This window comes from Cynocephalus volans, chromosome 15 (genome assembly GCF_027409185.1).
Source record: "Cynocephalus volans isolate mCynVol1 chromosome 15, mCynVol1.pri, whole genome shotgun sequence".
Classification (NCBI taxonomy): Eukaryota; Metazoa; Chordata; class Mammalia; order Dermoptera; family Cynocephalidae; genus Cynocephalus; species Cynocephalus volans.
Genome location: NC_084474.1, coordinates 16562238 through 16588145, shown reverse-complemented (window position 1 = coordinate 16588145; position 25908 = coordinate 16562238). Strand labels below are relative to the sequence as shown.

The 25908-nt window shown below is 37.0% G+C and overlaps 1 protein-coding gene across 2 annotated transcripts in view; it reads right to left on the bottom strand.

The window, feature by feature from the left end:
* Window positions 1-23504, bottom strand: part of SDCBP (syndecan binding protein) — a 29686-nt gene extending 6182 nt beyond the window's left edge. Inside the window, exons 1-5 of one of the 2 annotated variants that reach the window (XM_063079507.1) lie at window positions 23404-23504; window positions 12462-12527; window positions 7062-7140; window positions 5708-5817; window positions 1690-1851 (exon numbers count right to left, since the gene is read on the bottom strand). In XM_063079507.1, coding sequence (XP_062935577.1) covers window positions 1690-1851; window positions 5708-5817; window positions 7062-7140; window positions 12462-12512 — 402 coding nt within the window. In that variant the 5' untranslated portion in view covers window positions 12513-12527; window positions 23404-23504. The remainder of the gene's footprint in view (window positions 1-1689; window positions 1852-5707; window positions 5818-7061; window positions 7141-12461; window positions 12528-23403) is intronic. The other variant, XM_063079508.1, reaches the window with a different exon arrangement.
* Between the last annotated feature and the right edge of the window lie 2404 nt (window positions 23505-25908).

Sequence of the window (25908 nt, the reverse complement as noted above, 5' to 3'; positions counted from 1 at the left end):
CTACTGAGGAGGAAGGAATAAAGAGCAAAGGATAAAGGGATAAGGGATAAAGAGAAGTCACAGCTTCCCAACCAAGCACACTGATGTGTCTTAAATAAGCCAGGAGGGTGCAAAGACATGGAAACCCTCTGACATCCAAGTGGGCAGGCAGGGTTGGGGCTTCCTGCCGAGGTCGGACTCAGCCATTTACAGCAGTGTGCCACGCTTCCTATCATTTTCTATGTGTAAAGCTAGACGCACTGGGCTAATGAAACTGAAGACTGAAACAGAACCCAATAAGGTAATGGCTAAAACCATAAATTGCAGTAAAGACCCAGCATGTCCTTAACAATTCTAAATGTCTCCTCAGAGAGTAAGCCTACTTCACTTCCTCAGTATGGTGAGAGGTAACGTAATTATAAGGTAAACTAATGACTACCATAATTAGAAAGAAACATTTGCCCAGAAAATGGCCTATTAAATTCAAATTTGAAGGATGGAAATAAACCTACAAAATCATCTCACAAGTTAAAGAATCATCATTTGGTTTAGAAATGCACACACATTGACTCCTACTGGTCAGTTTTTTCTTAGCTTTCAAATATGCCGCCCTATTTCAGAATGCCAGAATTCTACTGTACGAGCTTTACACGTAGACCAGCCCCGGGCTCCCCTGCCGCAATGACGGGGTGCGGGTGCCACAGGCCTGGACCCCTCCCCCCTCCGCCTCCTTCCCTATTCCTCTCCCCCTGCCCTCTCCCCCTCTTCCCCAACTGCTCCACAACATCTTAGAATGTTAAAAATAGTAATAATTAATTTTTTAAAAATTTTTAAATATATATGTAGACCAGTACATTTTATGTTAGAATACCTGAAAAAAGAAAAAAAAAAAAAATCATTCAAAGTAATGTGGTTGAAAAATCCCAACCTCTACCTCATCAAAATAGGGTATTCTTCACTCCATCAGGGTCCCAAGGCAAGGAGCCGGGGAAAGCCGAACCTGGCCACAACTAGGCAAACTGCTGCCACCACAACGGGGTCCCACCAGGGTCCCGAGGCATGGATTGGGGGGAAGCCGACCCCAGAAGCACCAGGGAAAGAGCACACCAAAAAAAAACACCATTTCCACACGGGTAGCCCACCATAGCCACTGCCATTGCCACGGCTGCCACAAGTCTCTATGGCAGCAGTCACAGCCACCCTGCAAATGGCACACCAGACTCTCAACTGCATTGACACAAGTTCAGGCACTAGCGAAGACCAAAAAGAAGAGGTCCTCTCTCTACACAAAGCACAAGCATCTGATTTACAATAATAGGGGAGGACTTGATCACACCTGTGTCAGTACTGGACAAATCATCAAGGCAACAAACCAGGAGAGAAGCAGTTAATCTACTGGATAGAGAGGATGAATCTATGGTTATCAGAGGGGGGAAGGGGATAGGGAGGGGAAAGAGAGGCAGAGAGGGGATTGGAGAAGGGACATAAAGAATAAGTATGATTTATAATGATGAATATGCTAATAAAAAATAAATTTAAAAAACGGCATTCTTCAAGTGCACAAATTTAAGTTAGATTTAAAATATTCTCAACTGTACATACACCATTACAATTAACTAAAGCATTTCTATTTCAAATTAATCTCATATTAATCACTTAATATTCTGGAAGTTATTTAGACAAATTCAAATAGATATTAAAAATACTTACATTATCTATTGATTTAAGCCTGAGCCCAATTTTTCCATCTTGATCCTTACACAAAATGACTTCACGAATCCCTTGCTTAATTTCTGCTCTACGAATTCCAACATCATTACCAGTAACAGGAGCCACCATATAGTTCATACTGGAAGGTCTTGCTACCAACTGCTAACAAAAACACACATAATGTCTCAATATTTAGAAACACTCTTTGAAAAAAATCTAAGATGATAATTACCTGGAACATGCTCAATTGTGGTTTTCCAAAAGTAATCCACAAATAATTTCCTTCAGATAAAGTTTGATTTCTGCAAAAACGACACTGTTTTGTTTTGTTTTGTTTTGTTTACTAATTCCTCAGGTAACATATTTCCACATTTATCATCTCCAATAGATTCAATGACTTACCATCTGTCTGTTACTCACTGGCTTGTCTTCATCTCGAATGTATTATCCTTGAACTTAAAGGTTATATTATATATACTCTTGAAATACACATTTTTCCAGAGGGTTCTTTTACATGGTATGATCTTTGATAATCTAGTTATCCTTTCAGAGTTTCTATAAAAGGAATAACATTCTTACCTCACAGTGTTATTGTGAGGATTAAAAGAAAAGAGCATGTTGTATAGGCCCTGGAACACGTAAGTCAGCTGAATATTATTTCTCATCCCCTTTAAAAGACAACGAGGGAAGAGCTTACCAAGGCTTCTGAATTGGAATTTGTCTATAGAAAAAGATAGAAAGCTCTGGTCTGCCCATAAACTGTGATGCTCAGAGCAGCCATGATAGGAAAGAAGAACCTCAGCTACAAAAACATCACAGATTGAAATTTTACTCATTTGGAATTCATGGTAATTCAACAGCATATTCTAAAGCTGACAGTTTTAACAGAAGAAACACACACACACATACATACACAAATTACTATAACAGAAATCAGAACACAATACTGTAAGAAATCACTTATGAAGGATTATGATGGTTCAAAAGAAGAAATGATCACAGCTATAAAAGACACCGGAAAATCAGGTTTTGGGAGAGGAAAAGAAAAACTTAAAGAAGCAAATGAATTACTCAGTTTAGTTGGAATTCAAAATTACCATGAATTCTGAATGAGTAAATATTCTAAAGATGACAGTCTAACAAGAGTAACACACATACATGTGCACACACACATACACACTCTACATACCACAGATCAGAACATAATTGCAGAAGAAATTACTTACGAAGGCATCTCAAGCAAAGCACCATGCTCACGCTGCACTGAGGTGACACAGATGTGAGATCAGGAAGGCTGAGGCAGCTAGAAATTGCTGAGACAGCTAGAAATTGCAAAGTCTGGAAAGGAGGGAGCTACGCAAAGAAAGAGCTACAGAAATCTTCATAGGGGTCTCCTTGACTCTGCTGCTGAGTACTAATCCACGTACACATGAGGTGAGGCTCCATAAGGCCAGGCAAAGGACATTCAGGGAGCTACAGTAGTTTCCAGAGCTAACACAGGGTTGGGAGATATTCAGGTACCCATCAGCCAGAGTAAAGGGTGCTCACTGTACACCCAGGGCATTCAGTAGAGACCCCAGAGTGGACACACTTTAATAATGGGGCTACCCTAGTCTTATAGATCTACCCCAACACAGTGTGAAGCAAGACTCAGAAGGATCAAACAGATCCATGTATAATTAACTGCCTGCAAGAACAGGTACTAGCATCTAACAATGTAAAATTCACAATGTCCAGCTCCACTTAAAAAACAAGTGGCATGTGAACAGGCAAGAAAATGTAATCCATAATGAGAAGAAAAATCAGTCAACAGAAAGAGACTCAAAAATGATGCAGATCATGACATTACCAGACAAATCTTAAAATAACTATTACAAATATAATCAAAAATTTAAAGGAAATTATGAAATGAGGAAACTAAAGATATAAAAAAGAACCAGATTTCTTTTACAAGGATGCCAGTGCTACACAATGGGGAAAAAATGGTCTCGGATATTAATGGTGTTGAGAAAACTGGATATCCACATGCAACAGACTGAAACTGAATCCTTATCTTACCCCATACACATAAATGAACTCCAACTGGCTTAAATACTTAAATGTTAAGACCTAAAACCATAAAACTCCTAGAAGAAACCTTATGGAAAAGCTCCTTAACATTATCTTGTCAGTGACTGTTTGGATATGACACCGAAAGCACAGGCAAAAAAAACCCAGTAAACAAGTGGGACTACATCAAACTAAAAACTTCTTCACAGCAAAGGGAACAATCAACAAAATGAAAAGGCAACCTACAGAATGGAAGAAAATGGTAAAGGGTTAATATTCATTATATATTAGGAACTCACAGAGCCCACGAGCAAAAACAAAAACAACAACAAAAAAATTACCCAATTTAAAAAATGAGCAAAAGACTTGAAGAGAGATTTTTCCAAAGACATACAAAGGGCCAATGTATATGAAAGGTATTCAACATCACCAATCATCAAAGAAATAACAAATCAAAACCACAATGAGATAGCCATCCTAATAGATTATGAGGTGTATTATTAAAAAGACAGGAGATAAATGTTGGTGAGGGTGTGGAGAAAAAGGAACTCCTTTGAACTGTTGGTGGGAATTTTAAACAGTACAGCACCTATGGAAAACAGTATGAAGATCCTCAAAAAATTAAAAGTAGAACTACCATATGATCCAGAAATCCCACTTCTGGGTATATACCCAAAGGAAATAAAATGACTATCTCAAAGAGATATCTGCATTCTCACATTCACGGCAGCATTATTCACACTAACCAAGATACAGAAACAAGTGTCTGCTGACAAATGAATAGATAAAGAAAATATGGTACATATGTGCAATGGAATAATATGCAGTCATAAAAAAGAAGAAAACCCTGCCAGATGGACAACAGAAGTGAACCTAGACAATATGCTAAGTAAAATAAGCTAGGCACAGAAAAACAAATAATGTCTGATTTCACTTATATGTGGAACTTAAAAAAGTCAAACCGAAGAACAGAGTAGAAAGGTGGCTTTCAGTGACTGAGGGTGGGCAGGGGGAGAAATCAGGAAATGTTGGTCAAAGTGGACATATTTTCAGTTACAAGATGAGTAAGTTCTGAGAATCTGATGTACAGCGTGGTGACTATATGTGAAATGAAAAATTCACTAGATGGGAAGAACTAACAGAAATCTCAAGCGACAAATTAAAATAAATGAAAGAAAAAGGAAGAAACAGGAAGAGCCCTGGAGATTTAGATACTTTAAAAATGATAGGTTGGGTCATCCCACTAGATATTAAAGAAAAAAGACCAGCTAAAGTGCTGGCCAAGTACAAAGGGAACAAAGAATACATGTAGTGAACAAAGGAAATCATAAATATTTACTACAGCCTCATGACCAGTTACTAAAATAAGAATCATAGCAGCTATGCTACGTAAGTACTCAACAACATGGACACTTCATGAAGTATTCAACTGTAATTATGGGTCATAAAGTCTTACAGCAGTGACCTTAATAAAAAGTTATCAGATAAGTTATATTTTAGCCTAGAATCTGGGGTCTAATTACAAGGAGCTTTGGATTTTGGAAAGAATGTTAAAAGATAATAAGCAAAGAAAAGATATGATAGACCTGTACTTCAGAACCATTAATCTAACAGCAGCTCAGTACTGTGTGAAACAAGTTACTAAAGGAAGTGTAAGAGAATATTGTAATAATCTAGGTTAGAAGTACAAAAACCCTGAATACAGTTATAGTAGGACAGGAATAGATAAAATGCATACAAAAAACATGGCAGAGACAGAATCACTAGATCTTACGCAGGATAAGTCCTAATAAACTCAAACAGTGGTAACAGCACAAAAGGAAGTAGACTATGTATGAAGTGATATTCAGAAGAAAGTCTACAATTTCTGAGAAGAAAGGTCAATATTGAAGTTATAAATCTGTGAGTTACCACATCTATCTGTCAAGTATGATTTTATATAATTCAAAATTAATTAAACTATACATACCCCCTGATATGGTGCTCCAGGGACCACTGCCATATTTGCACGTATTTCTTCTTCATTTAAACTCAGGCCCATGTATTGGGAGAGCTCCGGATACAGTTTAGGATAGAGATCTAGTATGAACAAATGAATGAATGAGGAAAAAAGCACTGGCAGAATACTCATTATGAAACTGTTATTATGGGCTTCTACTAGTGTTTTAAAAATTACATTTAAACTAGAAAATCTAGTTTAAATTTAAAGTAGCAATTTGGAAGAGTATCTTCCCTATCTCTGTGATGACAATTATAGAAACAGAAAATTCAGAAAATGTTTAAGGTGAGAGCCATAAAACATGAAGACATTTGAACTGAAACCACCTCAGATTTCCAAATACTCAAAAGTAGAAACAATTTTTCCAAATAAATTATCTTGCCTTTCCTGTTTCTTAAAAAACAAAAACAAAAACAACCTACCTGATTAGGAATTTTGTAAGAAATACCAGTTATTCTCCAATTCGAAACAACTGACAAAATGTCTGCTGTCAAGCCAGCGACTTTATAACTAATCCAGTAAACATGGCTATGGAATGATTCTTCTGAACTAACAACAATTATTTTTTAAAAATCAAAGCTTATACATTTATTTAGTGTTATATCATTTTAAGAATGTTAACCACATTTTAATGAAGTCCTAGAAACAGTATTTTTAAAGATTAACAGTATTTAACTTATTAGTAATTATGGGTACTATTTCCAAAAGCTCTTTTTCATAGGATTATTTGTGACCTACAATGAATTTTCTAAAAGAAACAATGTTATATACAGTTATAAGACAAGATGACAAAAACCTATTTAACACTTGTCTACCTTAAGTCATATTACTTAGGGGGGGTTCTGTCCTGAATCCCTCTGAACCTTGAAGGAAAATGGACCAAAGAGAGGATATGGAGACTGAATAGAGACTCCAGGATATAGGAAGCTCCCCAAAAAAGAGGTGGTTGAAAATTTCAAAAACTCCCCTGGCAAAGACAGAGAGCGGTTCAGGAAGTTCAAGAGCAACAGTGTGGGGCAAACCTTACTTCACATGTAAGTTTTTTTCATAAATGAATCAGCAATCTGTTAGGGAAGTGTGAGTCAGGCTAAAATCAACTTTCATTAAGCCATGAAATATCCTCATACTCACAGTTTACTCTCTTGATTAGATAAAAGGTTATTGTTTGAAGTAAACTTTTTTTCCAAACTACTACTATAGCTTTTAACCACCAATTTTATGCACTATGTCAAAAAAAAAAAAAATCTTGGATTCCCTATTTCAGCAAAAGAAGGCTTAACAGATATGTCTATTCACAGTGAATGAACCCAAAGTATAAACCTACTTCCATCTTGAGAGATGGGTGCAGAAGCTTCTGACAAAACCGCTGGGTTGGCAGGGTTTGCAGAAAAGGCAGTTTGAGCCTGAAAAAGAAAAGAAGGAAGTTCTAACAACATGTTATAAATACTTAAAATTCTTACATAATTTATAAGTTTAATCCCATACTTCCAAAAAGAAACAAAAACACTGAAGTTTTATTCAAGAAAGTTTAATTTCAAACACTTCAGCAATAAATTTTTCAAAGGAAATCTGTACATCAAAAATATATTTCATTGTGGTTACTAGAAGCTGGGAACAGGAGGAGAAAGGAAGGATAGAAAGAAGTTGGTTAATGGACCCAAAATTACAGCTAGATAGGAAAAATAAATTCTAGTGGTGTTAGGCATCTATAATTACCAATAATTTAATGTATGTTATCAAATGGCTAAAAGAGAGATCAAGTGTTCTCATCACAATGATATACTTTTTGTGATGATGAATATGCTAATTATCCTGATTTGTTCATCACACATTGTATACATGTATTGAAACATGACTCTGTATGCTATAAATATATAAATCAATGTTTCAATTAAAAAATAAATTCCTTTAAAAAAACTCAAACTGAGGAAAATATATTTCATATTCTAAATATTTTTAAGATTATCATATAAAAATTGAATAAGCATCATTCTACATATCTTATAACCAATATTTTATACTGCGGCTGAAAGTTAATAAATATTTTCAAAGTGCATTCTAAAATAGATGGCAACACATTTTACATTTTCATTATTCTTTTACTAATTAGTCCAAGTAAAAATACTTTTTTGCATAAGGAAAAAAGCTCAGCCATGTTTATATAAAAAGTCACATATCAGAAAAACTACAAAAAATTAATACTATTAAGCTGCTAATATTTGTTTCACCATTTTAGCATGTCCCACTGAAATAATCTGTATCTTTATTTTAGCAAGTATCAGAAAAATATTACAAACTATGCAAAAAAGCATACTTTACCACTTACATAAAATGATGATGATAAAATAATATAATTCATAACCGTTAAACAAATTTATCGAAACTATTTTGACAAAGTATATACTCATATTTATCAATACTATTCATGCTCAAGTATGCTCAAGTAAATCTCAGGGCTACCTTCAGAGCCTTAGTCATACTAAGTATCCCACCGATGGAAACAGTTTGTCCTTTACTAATAGAGCTGACTTTCTCAAATAAGCATATGTCACTTAGAGACGAGTTTTGTAAAAAGTTGTATGACCAATCTCTATCACTTCTTAAAACTTAATCAGAAATGTCAATTAAAAAAATGAAGTTTATACTTATATTTCAACCTAGCCTTGAAATCAATGCCAAGAGTAGTCCCAAAAATGCTTCGAGAGATGGAAGCTTAACACAGCCTACAAAAGCTCTGAATGATACTAAACTCATTTGGACTGTAAATGTTCAATATACTTGTTATTTAGACATTCTTTAATATTTATTGTTCCATAATTTGTTAAACATTCTAAATTAAAACAAAATGCAGCATAAAAATATTTATAAATGTAAATAACAATCCACAAATTCAAAGTGGGTTGAATTTTAAAAGTTCTTTCACCATCCATCAGCTAAAAGGAGCTAGTGGCCAGTTGGATTACTTCTTGAATAAACTTTAAGGAAAAAAAAATTGCTAAGTGCTAAAAAGAAATGAGATATCTACCAAACCATGAAAAGACATAGAGGAAACTTAAGTGCATATTACTCTAACTGAAAGATGCCAATATGAAAAGGCTACATACTGAATGATTCCAACTATATGACATTCTGGAAAAGGCAAAATTGTGGAGACAGTTGTTTTAGTCCGTTTTGTGTTGATACAACAGAATACCTGAGACTGGGTAATTTATAAAGAAGAGAGGTTTATTAGGCTTATGATTCTGGTACAGCTGCATCTGGTATGGGCCTCAGACTGTTTCTACTCATGGCGGAAAGTGGCAGACAGCCAGCGGGTACAAGCAGATCACATGGCAAGAGAGAGGGAGGGTGGAGGAGGGGGGAGGGTGGGAGGGAGAGAGAAGGTGCCAGGGTCTTTTTAAGCAACAAGTTCTCGCCGAAACTAATAGAGTGAGAACTCACTCATTAATCCCCTCTCCCCCAAGGAGAGCATTAATCCATTCATGAGGGATCTGCCCCATGACTCAATCAGTTTCCAACACTGCCACATTGGAGATCAAATTTCCACATGAATTTTGGAGGGGACAACACATCCAAACTCCATCAACAGTAAAAGGATTAGTGGTTGTCAGGGGTTGAAGGGAGAGAGGGATGGATAGGTGGAACACAGGATTTTTGGAGAAGTAAAACTATTCTGTATGATACTACAATGGTATATACGAGTCATTATACATTTGTCAAAACCCACAGAGCATACGACACCAAGAGTGAGCCTTATTTGTAAACTATGGAGTTTGGGTAATAATGATATGTCAATGTAGGTTCATTGATCATTAACAAACGTACTGCTGTGATGCAGATGCTGATAGCAAGGTAGGCTGTGAGAGTGTGGGGACTGAGCATACTGTGCACTTTGTGCTCAATTTTGTTGTGAACCTAAAATTGCTCTAAAATATGGCTTAATTTGAAAAATACTGCTTTTTGTACTATTCCTTTCTATTCTTTCATTGCTATTATTCTTATCCAAGGAATACTGAAGAAAGAATATATAGAAAAGTACGAATATATACAGAAAACTCTCTGCAACAAAGTTACATTAATTTATGTAATCTGTAGTAAAAATAAAACAAAAGACAGATGTAATAACAAGGGCTTAAATACAGTAAGCCATTAAAAGTAGCAATTTTTTTTTTTTTTTTTTGTGACCGGTAAGGGGATCGGAACCCTTGGCTTGGTGTCGTCCGCACCGCGCTCAGCCAGTGAGCACACCGGCCAGCCCTATATAGGATCCCAACCTGCGGCCTCAGCGCTCCCAGCACCGCACTCTCCCGAGTAAGCCACGGGTTTGAACCAAATTTCAATTTATTTCACAATCTGAAATTGTTAAAAAGGGAGGAGAGACTGCCCCATGGAGCAGCAGTTACTGCCAGGGTCTATCATTTCTGCCATTTACAGAAAGCATGTGGAGAAACCAGGATTGTAGAGTCACTTCAGTCAAACTCTACTCACTGTATTAGGAAACTGATAAGCATTGGTTCCCTAAATTCACTGTTTCTTTTTATTTTGTATAGGTAAAGAAACCACAAGCTCCTGTTAGGATTTGGCATGGATAGAGAAGTTCAGCGATTACATGAGGCTGAACACCACAGCCTAATGGCTAGTGTAAAATAGTTTACAAAATATGAACTGCCAGGTCACTGCTGCAATTTAGCTTTGCTGTGGTGTAAAAGGCCAGCAGATGAGAAAATGGATACTACTTTCCTCTATAATACCTTTTCAGGGGCCTCTCAAGAACAAAAACAAACGTAAGTATCATCTACCTTAGAAAATGAAGAAAAAAAATACAGCCCAATATTCTAATGGCTAGATTACAAATACTTTTAAATTCAGTGAGAATAAAAAGAACCATGTTTCCCCCTCCTAGCTCACTGCTCTATCTCCTAGCAGCTAGCTTTCTGCTCTGACATGAAAGGTCCTCTAACGGAAATAAATCTCCATGTAATCTGTCTCTCCTTAAAGAGGTCAGCTTGATGTAGAATGCAGCCCTCTTTATTTTTCAATCCAACATTTCTCAATACCAACTCTTCTTTTTCTGCTGTTTTCAAAATCAAAAGCCTTTACTCAAAGCCAACTATGGTTAATTTAAGCTCAATTCCATAAAAAGCTAACAAAGAAAGGATGAAAACAAAGAATAGATCAGTCATTCTTTCAGATCCATCTGCTAATCCTTATCAGTTAATGCACTAATGTCATTAATGGCTTAATGGTTATTCTGGAAAGCTAAATATTTCAGATAAAAGCTTTTTTAAAACAAAGAGTGCTTATTCACATGAACTTTGTGGAAATGAAAACCACAGGAGAAAAATATTGACAAAATACTTAAGAAAAAAATGATTGAACATTTAAGATGACTGAAAAGGCCACTTAAAACTTTGAGGCATCAAAGCCTTGGCAGCTGTATTATCCATTTCAGAAATTTTACAAACCACATTTTAATATCTACACTGGATCTATGATAGAAAAAAATTGTTCATGTTCCCCCCCCCCATATAGCACTTTGCCTATCCACTGCCACAAGGAGAGTAATTCCAGCCACACATGTTACTACTACTGCTGCTTCTTTTTCCTTTCACCCCACTAAGGCCAATATTTTTCCTAAGACACTTGTATTCTTCAGGCTGCCTACGACTTCTTTAGTTTGTTTGTAATAAACTTTTCCTGCTCATCAATCAATTATTAAGATGTAAATCTCACTTCAGAGTAAGCTGAGGTCAGGACCTCAAGTAAAATAATCTTTAAGATAAGAGGTTATCAAATATTAAACAACTCAAAAAGAACTTCCTCACATTTATCATATATTAAAAAGATTATTTTAGGAATAAAAAAAGTACAACAGTGAGTTTGGTTTATCTTGTCAATTTAAAAGAATAAGCAAACAATAGCTGAAGAGATTTTGAGTTAATAAAAGATCAAGTTGAAAGGCACCTGTAAACAGATGGGTTCATTATATACTACATATTATGTCCAGTTAAAATGATTACTAAAAATTTACAAAATAGCAAGAATTGATCTCAACCCCACACTTCCTTCTTAAGCAGATGCATCTGTTTTTAAAACTAATACTTACACAAAGGACTATAAAAATGTTTAACTTAATGAAATCAGAAATACTGTAATCTCTAACAGTAATTAAGAACTTGAACAAGTGAAATGTCTGCTTTTCTAAAAGAACAGGTATCTACACTTTCCGTGTGCTTTTTTTTTTTTTTTTAATCACTACTACTCTTCTAAAAGCAGCATATACTCCACTGTTTCTGTAATTTTTAAAATAATTCTATGCCTCCTCTTAGAAGTTAAAAAGACTGGTCATACTTAAAAATCCAAAAGAAAACTGTACCAACTTTACACAAAACTATGAATATCTAAAAGACTGGAGTGTCATTTATCAACTTAAATATACTGTATGTAATTGAAATTATAGTGAGAAAAATCAAGCAACCTTTGAAGAGTTTTATATAAGTCAAATTTTAAAGAAATAATGTCTCATGACTATTAGTTCACAGTGAAATGAATGAAAATTGCTAGTTTTTCTGTAACTTTTTAATCTACAATGAAAAAACAGGTTTATAAAGGGTAAAAATGAACAAATACATCTGCTTATTATTCTTGCTTTGCTTCACCTATAAATAGAATGCATGTTACAGTATACGGGGGAAAAAAAAAAAGAAAAGATATTTAAATATACCTGAATTACTTTGTCTACCTTCAAGTCTTCAAGAGATGGATAGAGAGACATTTTTGCAGGATTTTTCTAAAGAAAAGAAAAAAGAAAGTTGTATTTTTCAAATGTCATAGAAATTTAAATAGTTTGCATAGCCACCAACATATACACAAACATGTACAACTGTTTAACACAATAAAAAAAATTTCAAGGCAAAACACGTTAAAAAAAAAAAAAAAAAAAAAAGAACATCTAAGCCATGCCACAGGTTCTTAACTGATATGGAAGGGTTACCAAACTTCTTCTACCTCCCCAGCTTTACCCATCACAGATTTTAAACTTCCCTCAAGGAAAAGTCCCTTCATTTTGCAAGTTTAGAAAGTCAGAGAGAACAGTTATGTTACTTACTTCTGGCTTACACAAGTACTTGGCAACTAAGCTAGAATAAGGAGACTACCCCTTAGTACACTGCTCTTGTGCTCTGCACAGACACATTTCCTTCTAACAACAAAAACCTAAAAGCAGATCATATGCAATGCTGATATATAAAACCTCTATCATTAGAAAATATAAATATACACACATATACGTATATGGAAAAAACAATACATGCAAACTGTTAACAATAGTTTTATTTTCAAGAGATGAATGGCATAAGGAATAAAATGGTAATGGGATAAGGAATAAAAGGAAAATTTTTGCTTTTCATTTTAAACACCTGTATTGTTCAATGTTTTTTAGTTACTATGAATTAATTGCTTTTGTAATAATTTAAAACAAAAATTCTCTGAAAATATTACACAGATACATACTTTAAATTTTGTTTAGCTATTTTGAGATGAATACCTAGTCCTTTTACTCAACCCAACAAAACGGAATACATCCTAAATTGGTATAAGGTTTGACATAGATTTTTGAGACAGCTATCAATTTATTACATCCTATCTCCAAAATCATCCCTTATTACCTACTCTCCAAAAATGGAGCTGAGCCGTTTAAATATTGCCTTTTTGCCAGCTGGCATAATTTGAAGCCTTGTCAATAAAAGCAGCTGGAGGGACACTGGAGGAGAAACAGGTTATTCTTTTCCCAGTTCCAGTGTACTACTCCAGCCAGGCTCCTGCAGCACCTGCTTCTCTAGCAACTTGTGTGCTACAGGGAGCAGATTCTCAGGCACCCAGAAGCTCACCCAGCACTTTGGGGAGTAGCTTTGCAGCAGAATGCCAACAGCAAGGCATCTCTCCATGAACAGTTTTCCCAAGCACCCCTTCATGTGGCTTTGCAGCTTCTCAGGTGCAGCATGCCAGAGGGAGGATTTCCAGTAAGTTCCACCAGCACAGTATCTCAGCAATTTCTTCACCATGCACTGAGCAACTGCCACCTCTCCAACAAGGTATATCTAGTGGTGATGAACTTACTCAGCTTTTGTTTATCTGAGAAAGTCTTTATTTCCCTTTCATTTTTGAAGGACAGTTTTGCCAGATATAGTACTTTGCTGGTAGTTTTTGTGTTTTGTTTTGTTTTTCTTTCAGCACTTTGAATATTCATCACACTCCTTTTTGGCCTGCAAGTTTTCTGCTGAGAAATCTTATAGTCCTGTAACAGTTCTCTTGTGCACGACATATTGCGCTTCTCCTGCTGCTTATAAAATGCTTTGTTTTGTGTCTTTGGCTTTTGACAATTTGCTTATAGTGTGCCTTGCAGATGTCTCTGGTTTGCTCCTATTTGAAGTCCACTCAGCTTCCTGAATCTAAATGTCCATTTCCTTCCCCAGATTTGGAAAGTTTGCGCCATTATTTGATCAAAGAAGCCTTCTGACCCTTTCTTTTTTCTCCTACCAGATCTCTCCTATTATGTATATTGGTCTGCTGATACTGTCACATCAGTGCCCTAGGCTGTCTTCACTCTTTTTTATTCTTTTTCTTTTGGCTCCTCTAACTGGATAATTTTAAATGTCCTATCTTTGCATTTGCTAATTTCTTTGGCTTGATCAAGCCTGCTGTTGAACTAATACATCTTTCAATTTAGTTATTGCATTCTTTCACTCCCAAAATTTGTTTGGTTCTTTTTTTATACTTTTTATCTCTTTGTTGATATCATTTTGTTCACACATCAGTTTCCTAAGGTTGTTAAGCATCTTTATGGCAGTCAGTTTGAATTCTTAATGAGGTAATTCATATTCCCGTTCATTTAGGTTTGGTTCCTGGATATGTTGTTCCTTTGATTGTGCCATGTTTCCCTGTTTCTTTGTGTGCCTTGCAACTTCATGTTGGGGTCAAGCATTTGGAAAAACAGCCACCTCTTCCAGTCTTTACAGACTCGCTCTGTACAAGGAAAGATATTCATCAGTCAGCCTGACTAGAGATTTTGGGTACCTGTCAACCTTTTCTGTGGTTGCATCTTCTCTGGACTTGTGTGATTACTTTCTCAAAGGGATTTTTGGCTTCCTTTCTCAAGATCTCATAATCTTTTGCTCCCTCTGGTATCTGTCTGTGGTACTTCAGGTCCTCTGGAGCTGCTGCAAGCCTCCCAGCTCTTTTATATTTAGAGGCTCGCAGGGTTCTAGAGCATGCCCAGTTCTGTCTGTGATGAGACAGATGAAACAGAAACCAGTCCCTTGGGCAGCCTGTGGAGAGCTAGAACGTTGAATACACACTACACTATTCTCTCCCCACTTGCATCCCACACCTAGAAAGAGGCTGCCAAGCTGCATCAGTTTCTGCCTTCTCTACCAGGTCTACCGAAGCAGAAGCAAGTCATCCAGCTCTTTTGCTCTCCAAGGCTCCCAGACATCCAGAATATGCCAACTTCCATCAGCACTCCAAGACAGGCAAGACAGAAACCAGTCCCAATGAAAAGCCAGAATGTTAGACGCACATTCTGACTCTTTCCTTTTCCAAGGGGTAGCCAGGAATTGGGGTTTTCTCCTATTTGTTCCATGAGCCAGGGGGATGAACTATGGTGAGTATGTGCTAGTCCAAACTGTCACCTTTGTTTTCACTGGTCCCTAACCTGACACCTTTCCTGCAGTGCTTACATTCATTCATAATAGAAACCAATCCCTCAGGCAAACCCTTGACAAATCTAAATGTTGTTCATATGTTTCAGTTTTCTCTTTCCTGCCCCACGGAGAAGTCAAAAACTTGAAGCTTACTCCCACTTATGCCACACTGAGCCACAGGGATGTACTATGGTGAGCTAGTGGCATGGATTTTCCTACCAGCTTAGATACAGCAGGTTTAGTGCTTGCCTGGGGTGCAGGAGCCTCTTAAATAGTTTCTGGATTTCTCACAAAGGGAACTGGTCTGTGCACTGTTGTTGAATCAGTATCTCTGTGGGGAAAAGAAAGGTCTGGGCTTCTTATTCTGCATTCTTGCTGACATCGCCTGCTTTTTACTTATTTTTCTTCCTTAATTTGCCTGGCTATGACCTCCAGCACAATGCTAAGTAGAAGTGGCATGGTACAGTTCTTAAAGGAAAAATAAGATCTAGGTTGGTGAATAAAGTGCAAATTATTGAGAGTGCAATAAAGTATGATTTCACTGTGCTAATCCAGGAGAACACAGTAGATTATTTTGTGTTCAAAAAATCAGTTCTCTAGCAGCCTTTCCTTTAAACACAAATTTATACTTTAAACTTTCAATGATTTTATCAACATAAACAAAATGCATATGACATAAAATGCAAAGCAAGTTGCAATAACTAAAATGCACTGAAAAGAATGTTACCTGGTAATCTAGTACTATTTCTATTCCTGGTTCTGCCATTGGCTAACTACAAGATCCAAGGTCTTACGAAAAATGAACTGGATGTACTCAAGGAGTGGTTTTTAAACTTTTTCCCCTGTAGAAGTTTCTCTTCAAGCAAATATTAACTGAAGTTATCTGAACAAATCAGAGGTTACTCATACCTGTCAACTCAGGACTAGAAGAGAAATGGGCTTTCAGTTGTTTTTTTTTTTTTTAAGTTAAATATTATCCCAATTTATACTTCTGTAAAAATGTAGTTTCAGGTTTACCTAAGTGTGTTGACCTTATTAACTCTCACCATTCTTCTAAAACACAAAGCATTCCTCAATGATTTTACTTTCTTGGCTTCATTTTATCCAATTTCTTTCTGAACATTAAAATGTTCCAGCCACAAACTACTCTCTATTTGCCACAAGGTCATGTGTTTCTGCGCCTCCATATCTTTGTAAAGGTGCTTTCCCTTCCTGTAATGTCTTTCCAGGACTTTTCCACCTCACAAAATCCTAATCAGCCGTGAAGCCTAGCTTAAGTGCAAATTCTTCAGTGAGGGTGCCTTTGGATGACCTCAGTCTGACATTACTGGCTCCTCTCAATTCAGCAGTTCCACTCTGCCTTACATTACAGCATATTTATGTTTATCTTTATTACTTGAGGATAAGGCCCACACTCAATTTCTTATTCAAGCAGCACAAATGCTTTAACCTCAAAAATATCAATTGTTTATTAAATATTTTACAAATACTGTCAAAATAACAGTAAACAAGATATCTTTAAATACTTATTGAAAAGATCAAAATATTCTTAGAGCAAGTCCATAATTTTTAATTAAACAGTGTAAAATGTCTTCCAGGAGAATAATGTTTGCACTGTTTTTCTGAAGAGCTCCATTAGCTCACTTGTATATTATATTTAAATCTCTGATCTAAGTCAGAATCACTTAGCCCTTTCTGAAGAATCACAAAGCTACCTTTAGGAAAGAAACTTTTCCAATTACAGCTGGAACTTCCCAGTGACCATTAACGAGATTTAAAAGCATTCTGAAAATAACTATGACATCAGTGTAAGAATTCTCAATTTATTTCACTTACACCTCCTATCAAACACTATTACTGTTATCAACTAAACTACAAAATTTTGTTTCTAGGTCTTCCTTTCAGTTGAGTAATTAATAAGATTAATTAATAAGATTAATAAGAGCACCCACCGCTCCTGAAATCAGTAGGCAAAAGATCTTGCCATTTACTCTATCAAAGTTTGATTACAAGCTTCCTGACCATAACAGCTTTTTTTCATTGGCCTAATTCCCTAAAGAGAACTAGAATTTCCACTTACTCTTAAACCAGGCTTGGCCCACTCTACACTCCTTGTAACCTTCTTGATTCTCTTCATGCCTTACAAAAGGTTCCTGAACTCAGTGCATCTCCGGGCCTTAGAAAATAATCCCCCAAATCAGTTTCTATTAAAAGATTTCTCAGGGGTTGGGGTAGTTTCAGGGTTTCTTCAGAACATCTAAACACACAAAAAATATCTATTCTTCCTCAGTATCAAGTTTCCCACTTGTGCCTAAACCCTCTCAGAAAAATATCAGGGTAACTTCCAAGGAGTCTTCAAATACGTGCACAGACCAAACACTCTCACAACTCAAATACTCTATGTGATTATTTGCTTTCTAGCTGTAATCCTCTGATTAATGAAATAGGAAACACATTGGTAAAGTTTTCCAAATAATATCACCTGAAACAGGAATACTTATTTTCTGAGTTGTTGACCTCGCCCCTTCTCAAACCACCCACTACAGCTGGCCTCCCTTAAAAATGGTGTGACTATTTGTGTTGAAATAATGTTTGTTTGCTTGTTTGTTTTAACCTGAACTATTAAAAAACACGTTGGGATGATGAAAATTCAGGACTGCAGAATCACTGATCTTAAAATAAACACAGTGGGCAAGACTCTAAAGATCCAAGTCCGAATCCCAACTCTGCCACCAACTTAAGTTGCTTTCCAGGGTCTCTTAACGTACGATATATTAACAAAAAATTCTTTTTCTACGAAGCAAAAAGTTTTGAACACATTTGCTCTTTAAATATGTTTCTACAAGCTATATTCCTCTAACTCCTCAACAACAAAGGGTTTGAATATTCTAGTCCCGTAGATCGTTTCCACATGAACGAAGAAGTAACCTAATTAGCCTTAATTACTGTAAAATGAAAAACCTTTTTCACTGGCACAGAAAACTGAAATGCACATCAGAGCAGTAGCCTAAAATACTACCATATGGCATCAAAGTAAAAACCATCTTAAGGTCCTAAAACAGCAATTCTTCAACTTTAAAGTATGTAAGAATAACCTGGAAATCTTGTTAATGCAGATTCCTGAGTCCTAGAGGCAGAAACTGAAACAGTAAGTAAGGAAATACTAGGCCTGGGGTGGGGTCCAGGAAATGTGCCCTTTAATCTTTTGTATACCATCAGGGTCCAGTGTACCCAACTTTAATTTTTGTGTTTCTTTTTTGAGCAGTTCTATTTCATGACTTGTTTTTTTCCGTAGAGATCTTTCGAAGAAAAAAGAGGGAAAAATTTTTAATAGAGTAAAATCATTCTATTTTACAAATACCATACAGGTTCACAGTACCCTTTTATAAATCTAAAATACACTTAAATTACATAAAATAATCTAAACACATTATTTAGAATATATTAAATATTCTAACATTAGAATATTCTAAATATCAGAATACATTAAAATGTATACAATTATACATTATGAGATCTTAGTGAATTTATCCTTCCTATATCTTGAAACATTTTAGCTAGGAATTATTTATCATTATTCATCAGTTATTCCCAACTATGCTAAAAGAAAGACTAAAATGACAACAAAAATTAATACAATTGCCTAGGATGATGCAATAGTGAAAAAAACCCATCAAATTACATATCATTCAGTTTGTATTGCTCAAAGTAATGCATTTTTTAAGAAGGTACAAAGTCTGAAGATACCACTTTGTAGTCCTCTTTTTTTTTTTAAAAGACATTCACTGAACACAGTACATGATTTGGAATCTTTCATCTATGGTGGCAGGGAGAAGAAAACTAAAGGAGAAAGATATTTATTAGACAAATCAGAGATGAATGCAAAAAGACAAATAGCTGCACTCCAGACTCTTCTAATGAGGAAACTGATCATAAGCAAAATCTCAGAATATGAGTTTTCAGATGATGATATCCTAACAGAAATTCCTAAAAATTAAGAGAATCTACGTAAACAATACATCTCTAATTAATCAGAGAAATACGATTTTACATTCAGTCATTCAGCAGGAAGGATGTTACCATACAACTGTTTGAGAAAAGTCCCTGGACCATCCTGTTTTACTAAGAGGATATTACAATCTTCTTTCATCTTCTACATTTGTACAACAAAGTTCACCTGGGATGGTTTGTAAGTAGCCGAATATAAGCAGGTGTATAAGCAAAAGTGACTGGAAGGAAAATGTACCGTAGAAAATTTTTTTTAAAAAATCATTGCATTGATTATTCTAAATGGTGTTTACAAACCTATAAAATTCTTTGCAAGTTTAGAGCAAAGATGGTCATCCTCTCAACAAAATCATGAACCATTAAAGAATTCAAAAGTACTGCATTTGACAATGGAAGTGCAAAAATTACCAAATAGTAAGGATAGAATGTATTAGAGATACATTTGAAATCAGTATTGTGTTTTGACATAACAATAAGTTAAACATTAGAAGTGTATTTGAAATCTGGAACTATCATAAGATGGACATGCTTCAACCATTAATGTACAACATTAATGGTTAATGTACAACAATTGAAAAGTTAGTTGAATTCAAATATGCTGACCATTTCAGCTATATATATATATCTTCACAACCAAGAAAATTTGGAATAATAATTTGGGTGTCTTATGTTGAAACTGTTATTAAATTTTTTAGTAAGGTTGTGTTTCATTGTCTATTTTCACTTCTGCAAATTATTCATAAAATGACATAAAATATAAAAAATAAAAATAAAGTGTCCATTCAACCCAGATAGTAAATAGTGATGACCATGTTTTCTAATATACTGAGGATTAATAAGCATTCCAGATGGTTCATACACAGTATAAAGGAACATACCTTGATAAAGTCCTAAACAGTCTTCCAGAGCAATGTTCCTTTAATTTGGCTAATCATCAGATTAAAAATAGTTTCCTAGGCTGACACAAACTTCATAGAAGAACTCAGCAATTCTTCTTAATGAATACCCAGGGGGATTCTGATGATCAGCCACTGAGTAGTATGGCCAAATAAAGTCTTTTTTTTAAAGGTATTTTTTAATTGAAATGCATTGATCGTACATATTTATGGAGTACAGAGTCATACTTCAATACAAGTATACAACGTATAATGATCAAATCAGGGTAGTTAGCATATTCCCTATTGCAAAAATGTATCATTTCTTCATAAGAACATTTTAGCTCCTCTCTAGCCATTTGAGAACATATGATAAATTACTGCTAATTACAGATACCTAGCACTGCTGTACATCACTAGAACTTATTTTTCCTGTCCAGCTGTAATTTTGTGTCCATTAACCAACCTCCCTATTCCTCCTTACTGCTCCCTTTCCCAGCCTCTAGTAAGCACAATTCTACTCTCTAGTTTTTTAGCTCACACATACTGAATGAGAATATGCAGGACTTATCTTTCTGTGCCTGACTTATTTTGCTTAACATAATGTCTTCCAGGTTCACCCATGTTGCTGCAAATGACAGGACTTCATTCTTTTTCATGGCTGAGCAGTATTCCATTGTGCATACATACCACCTTTTCTTTATCCATTTATCTGTTAATGGCACTTAAGGTGATTTACACATCTTGGCTATTATGAATAGTGCTGCAATAAAAATGGGGGTGCAGAGATCTCTTCAGCATGCTAACTTCCTTTCCTTTGCATAACTACCCAGCAGTGGGACTGCTAGATCATACGGCAGTTCTCTTTTTAGTTTTTTGAGGAACCTCTACACAGGTTTTCATAACGGTTCATCTCCACAGGAGTCCATTTCTCACTTATTGGGACTAGCAAAAATCCAAAGTTTGACAAACTTTCTGAAAGCAAAGCTTTGAGCAACACTCAGACATTACTAGCAAGAGTGTAAACTAATATAATTTCCATGTAGAGTGACTTTGCAGTATCTACCAAAATTATAAACTCAGATACCCTCCAACCTAGCAATACCACTTCAGGTCTTTAGTCTACAAACATACTTGCATGGAGGAAGCAAGTATGTAAAAGATTACTCATTGCAGCATTGACTGTAGTACCAGAAGACTTGAAATAAAGGAGAAAGTTCTATACATACTGATATTGGAAAAGCTCCAAAATATTATCACTAACTGGAAAAATAAAAGCACGTTATAAAGCAGTAAACAAAGTATATTAACATTTGTGTTGAAAGCAAGGAGAAAAATGTACTTTCACTTTTGCCTATATACGCATGCAATATCCCTGGACGGATATCTAACAAAACTTAAAACAGGTGCCTACCAGCAGGGAATATGGTTGGCTGGAGGAAAAGGAAGGAAAGACTTTATACTGTATACCTTTTTTACTGCTTAAATTTGAGTTATGTGACTGCTCACCTCCTCAACAATGAAATAATTTTACAAAAAATGTTGACAGCACTTGGAAAGAAATTAATAAATGTTTATAACTATGACTATATGTAGGAAATATTGTAAAGTTGTTTAAGGGAGTTTTTCTTTTTAGAATCTCTTGGCATTTACTACGTAAAAAAAGTACCTAAATCTAGCAAAAATGGGAAAAAAATAGTTGAATTATGGCCATTTTAAAGATCTATTTAATTAAACAGTACATTTAACTGTCAACCATTAACAAATTCTTCCCCTTTTGTTTGTGATTTCTGTATCCTTTCTTATAATGCCTAAAACAGAAGTAAAAATTGACGTTTCCGAAGTTAAATTTGGATTATAATGCAGTCACTATTAACTGAACCTTGTAAAAGTCATTCCACTTATTTTTATTCTGTGGCACAAACCGCTTCATCTAGAATATTTATTTACCATTTAAGGCACAAAAGTTTACAGTTGGTAACAAAAAAAATGGAACACACACACACACACACACACACACACACACACACACACGCACGCACGCACGCACGCACGCATTTTTTTACCGTTTGTCCTAAACCTGAAATAGAAAAATGGAAAACCTGAACAAATATGAGTTTTAACTAATTATATATACATTTAGAAATCAATCTAATTTACAAGGCCTTAAGCCCTCGATTGTTTTATCTTTAAAACCGAGTGTACTTTCTGAGTAATGTACTTAGTTAATGGAAAAAAAGGAACAGTAAATGTGCATGCACTTAATGTACACATACTAGGTAATCCTAGAAACTCCTCTCAAAAGCTGGCACATTAGAAGACCCCATGATTCAGTAATTCCACTTTGAAGAAAGTGAAAACTTTCCACATCCATATGCCCCCCTGTCCCATTATTACAAGTTGTGCCGTTATTACACGGAAATCCTGAAAGGAAAGCCCTGAGTCACCAGATCTCAGGGGATATTTCCTTCTGAACACAGCCTATTGGAAACGTTTCTCCCTGTGCTCCAACTTCTCCAGAAATAAGCGCACAGCGAACGAGCTCCCCGCCTCCCGCGTCCCAAGTCACGGCTTCGCCCACTAAACAAACAGCGCCTTCCTCCTTCCCCTCCAGACGTCCACTAAGCCACCAAGGAAGGAATGCGCAGCACGGGGGGACCCGGGCCAGCCGCTCTTTCTTTACCAATCTCTGGGAGAACGGATCGAGCAGGAACAAGGCTCGAGAGACAGCGGTCGAGAAAGAGTCCCAGAGCTGCCGCGGGGCTGCCGGCGTCGCCCCGAGCCAGGCCTCCGGGCTCGGCTCTGCCCGCCCCACCCCCAGCCCGGCCGGGACCCCGAAACTGGCGGCGTCGTGGGCCACGCAGAGCGCGCGGCTCCCGCAAACTTTCCCTCCATGCCCAGCTGGGCGCAGAGAGGGGCGCGGAGCCCCCTGAGGAGAGGGTGTCACCGCCGCCGCCGCCGCCTGAAAACCGCTGCGACGGGGCGCTCGCCGTTAAGTAGCCCGGATCCCCCACGCCTCCGCCCCTCGGTTTCGCGCCTGGGACGCGGCACAGGCGTCCCTCCTTCCCCCGGGGCCGCTCACCTAGACCGCGAGAACCTTCTCGCCGCCGTTCCTCCGGTCACTGGCACCGACTTCCGAGACCCGAGGAAAGGAGAGCGGCGCGGGCCCGAGGCCCGCCCCCGAGGCGCGTCACGGTGCCACCCCCGCCTTCCGCCCGCGCAGGCGCACGGCACCGGGTCAGGTGACCCCCGCATCCCCATGGTAACGGGACGGCGGGGATGGGGCGGAGATAGCGGGGGCGGGGCGTGGGGGTCGTTCCTGCTGCTCCATGGGCTGGGTGGGGGATGTATCGCCGGCCATGCCACCTAGTGTCCCTGCGCGGCTCTGCCCTTCCGTTATGCCACCAATTTCTCCGCCCTCCTGACAGTTTGTGCCCAAGGGCGCCGTGCAACCCGCTCACTGCTGTGCGTATCTTCGCTCCTGGTCACTTGGTTCCTGTTGCCTGCAATACAAAGGAGTCCCGAGAACCCGTACCTCCTCTCTGGAGATTTTCTCCCCCAGGCTTTAACTGCCACCACGGCTGTCCTACCTACACCCTCCGTTCGCTTTACTCCCCACCAGAGCTCAGAAACAGTCCTCCCACTACTCCTTCTCAACTTATGCCCTATTTTTCTGTTACAAATTTTTTCTTTGATTTTATTTTTCTTTGTCCCCCCGATGTGATGCTCATTGGCTGTTGGGGCTTATGTGTGGTACTGCGCAAAGGTAATGGTTGTATCCAAAAACAAAAACAAGAAAACTTGAGGGCTGATCAGGCATTGTTCTAAGAACTTAATGTATATAGTCGTATTTGGTGGTTACATCAATATGTAGGGTAGATACAACATACCACTACGAAGAAACTGAGGCACAGTTTACCCAAGAGCAGTTATAGTTATCGTGAAATACCGTAGAGTCCTTGACAAAATAGCATTAACTTACAAGCATTTATTTCTAGCTAAATTATTTAATGCCACAATAATTTACTCTGATAAAATTAATAAAAATCCGAGCACGAAGAGGTGAAAACCTACTCAGAAGAAAACTTTGCCCTCAGGGAGCTTATAGTTTAGCTGATGATATAGACCTTTAAAAATAATTACACAATAGATTAGGAAGGAAGAAAAAAAGCTACTTTTGGTCTCAGATTACATGATTGTTCATGTAGAAAATACCAAAGAATTGACCAACAACAACAAAAAAATAGAACTAATAAGCAATTATAGCAAGGTTGCAGCATGTACACTTCCCTATATATCAGCAATGAACAATTGGGATTTGAAATTGAAAACACTACCACTAACATTAGCACCAAAGTAAAATGAAATACTTAGGTATAAAGCTAACAAAATATGTACACTATGTACATGAGAAAAGCTACAAAGTCTTAGTGAAAGAAATCAAAAAGATCTAAATTGAAAGATATTTCATGTTCATGGATAGAGTCAATATTGTTAAAATGTCAATTCTTAACTTATCTATAAATTTGATGCAATCACAACCAAAAACCCAGCAAGTTATTTTGTGGATATCAACAAACTTAAAGTTTATGTTGAAAAACAAAACACCCAAAAGAGCCAACACAATACCAAAAAGGAGGAATAAACTCAGAGGCCTGTCAGTACCTATTTTAGTTTGGCTTCCTATAACAGATTACCATAGACCGGGTGGCTTAAACAACGGACAGGTATTTCTCGTAGTTCTGGAGGCTGGCAAGTGCAAAATCAAGGTGCTGGCAGATCTGGGGTCATGTGGGGGGCCCACTTTCTCATTTGCAGATGGCCATCATCCCATTGTATCCCCACATGGCAGAGGAGAGAGAGAGAGAGGAAGAAAGCTCTCTTCTGTCTATTCTCCTAAGGGCATTGATCCCAAAATGAGGGCTCCACCCACAGGACCTGATTATCTCCCAAGGGCCCCATTTCCAAATGCCATCTCACTGGGGCTTAGGCTTCAACATAAGAACTTTGGAAGGTCACAATTCAGTCGCTAGCAGTACTCAACTTCAAAACTTACTGTAAAACTATAGTGATGAAGAGAGTGTGGTATTGGCAAAAGAATAGATAAATAGATCAAGAGAATAGAATGAAAATCCCAGAAATTAATCCACACAAATACATTCAACGAATATCTGGCAAAGGGGCAAAGGCATTCCATGGAGAAAGGATTATCTTCTCAACAGTGGTGCTGTGACAATAGGACTTCCACATGTAAAAAATAAATCTAGAAATAGATCTTACATCCTTAACAAAAATTAACTTGGAATGGACAATAGACTTAAGTTTGAAAGGCAAAACTATAAAACTTTTACAAAATAACATAGGAGAAAATCTAGGTGGATTAGTCTGTTTCTATTTCTTTTAACAAAATGCCTGGAACTAATTTATGAAGAAAAATAAAATTTATTGCTTACAATTTCAGAGGCTAGGAAGTCCAAAGTCCAGGGAATATGGCTGGTAAAGGCTTTGGTGGTGGTGACAGTGACACAGGAGTCTCACGTGGCAGAAAATGGTGGAGCAGAGAGACCAACCTCCTCATTCACTCTCC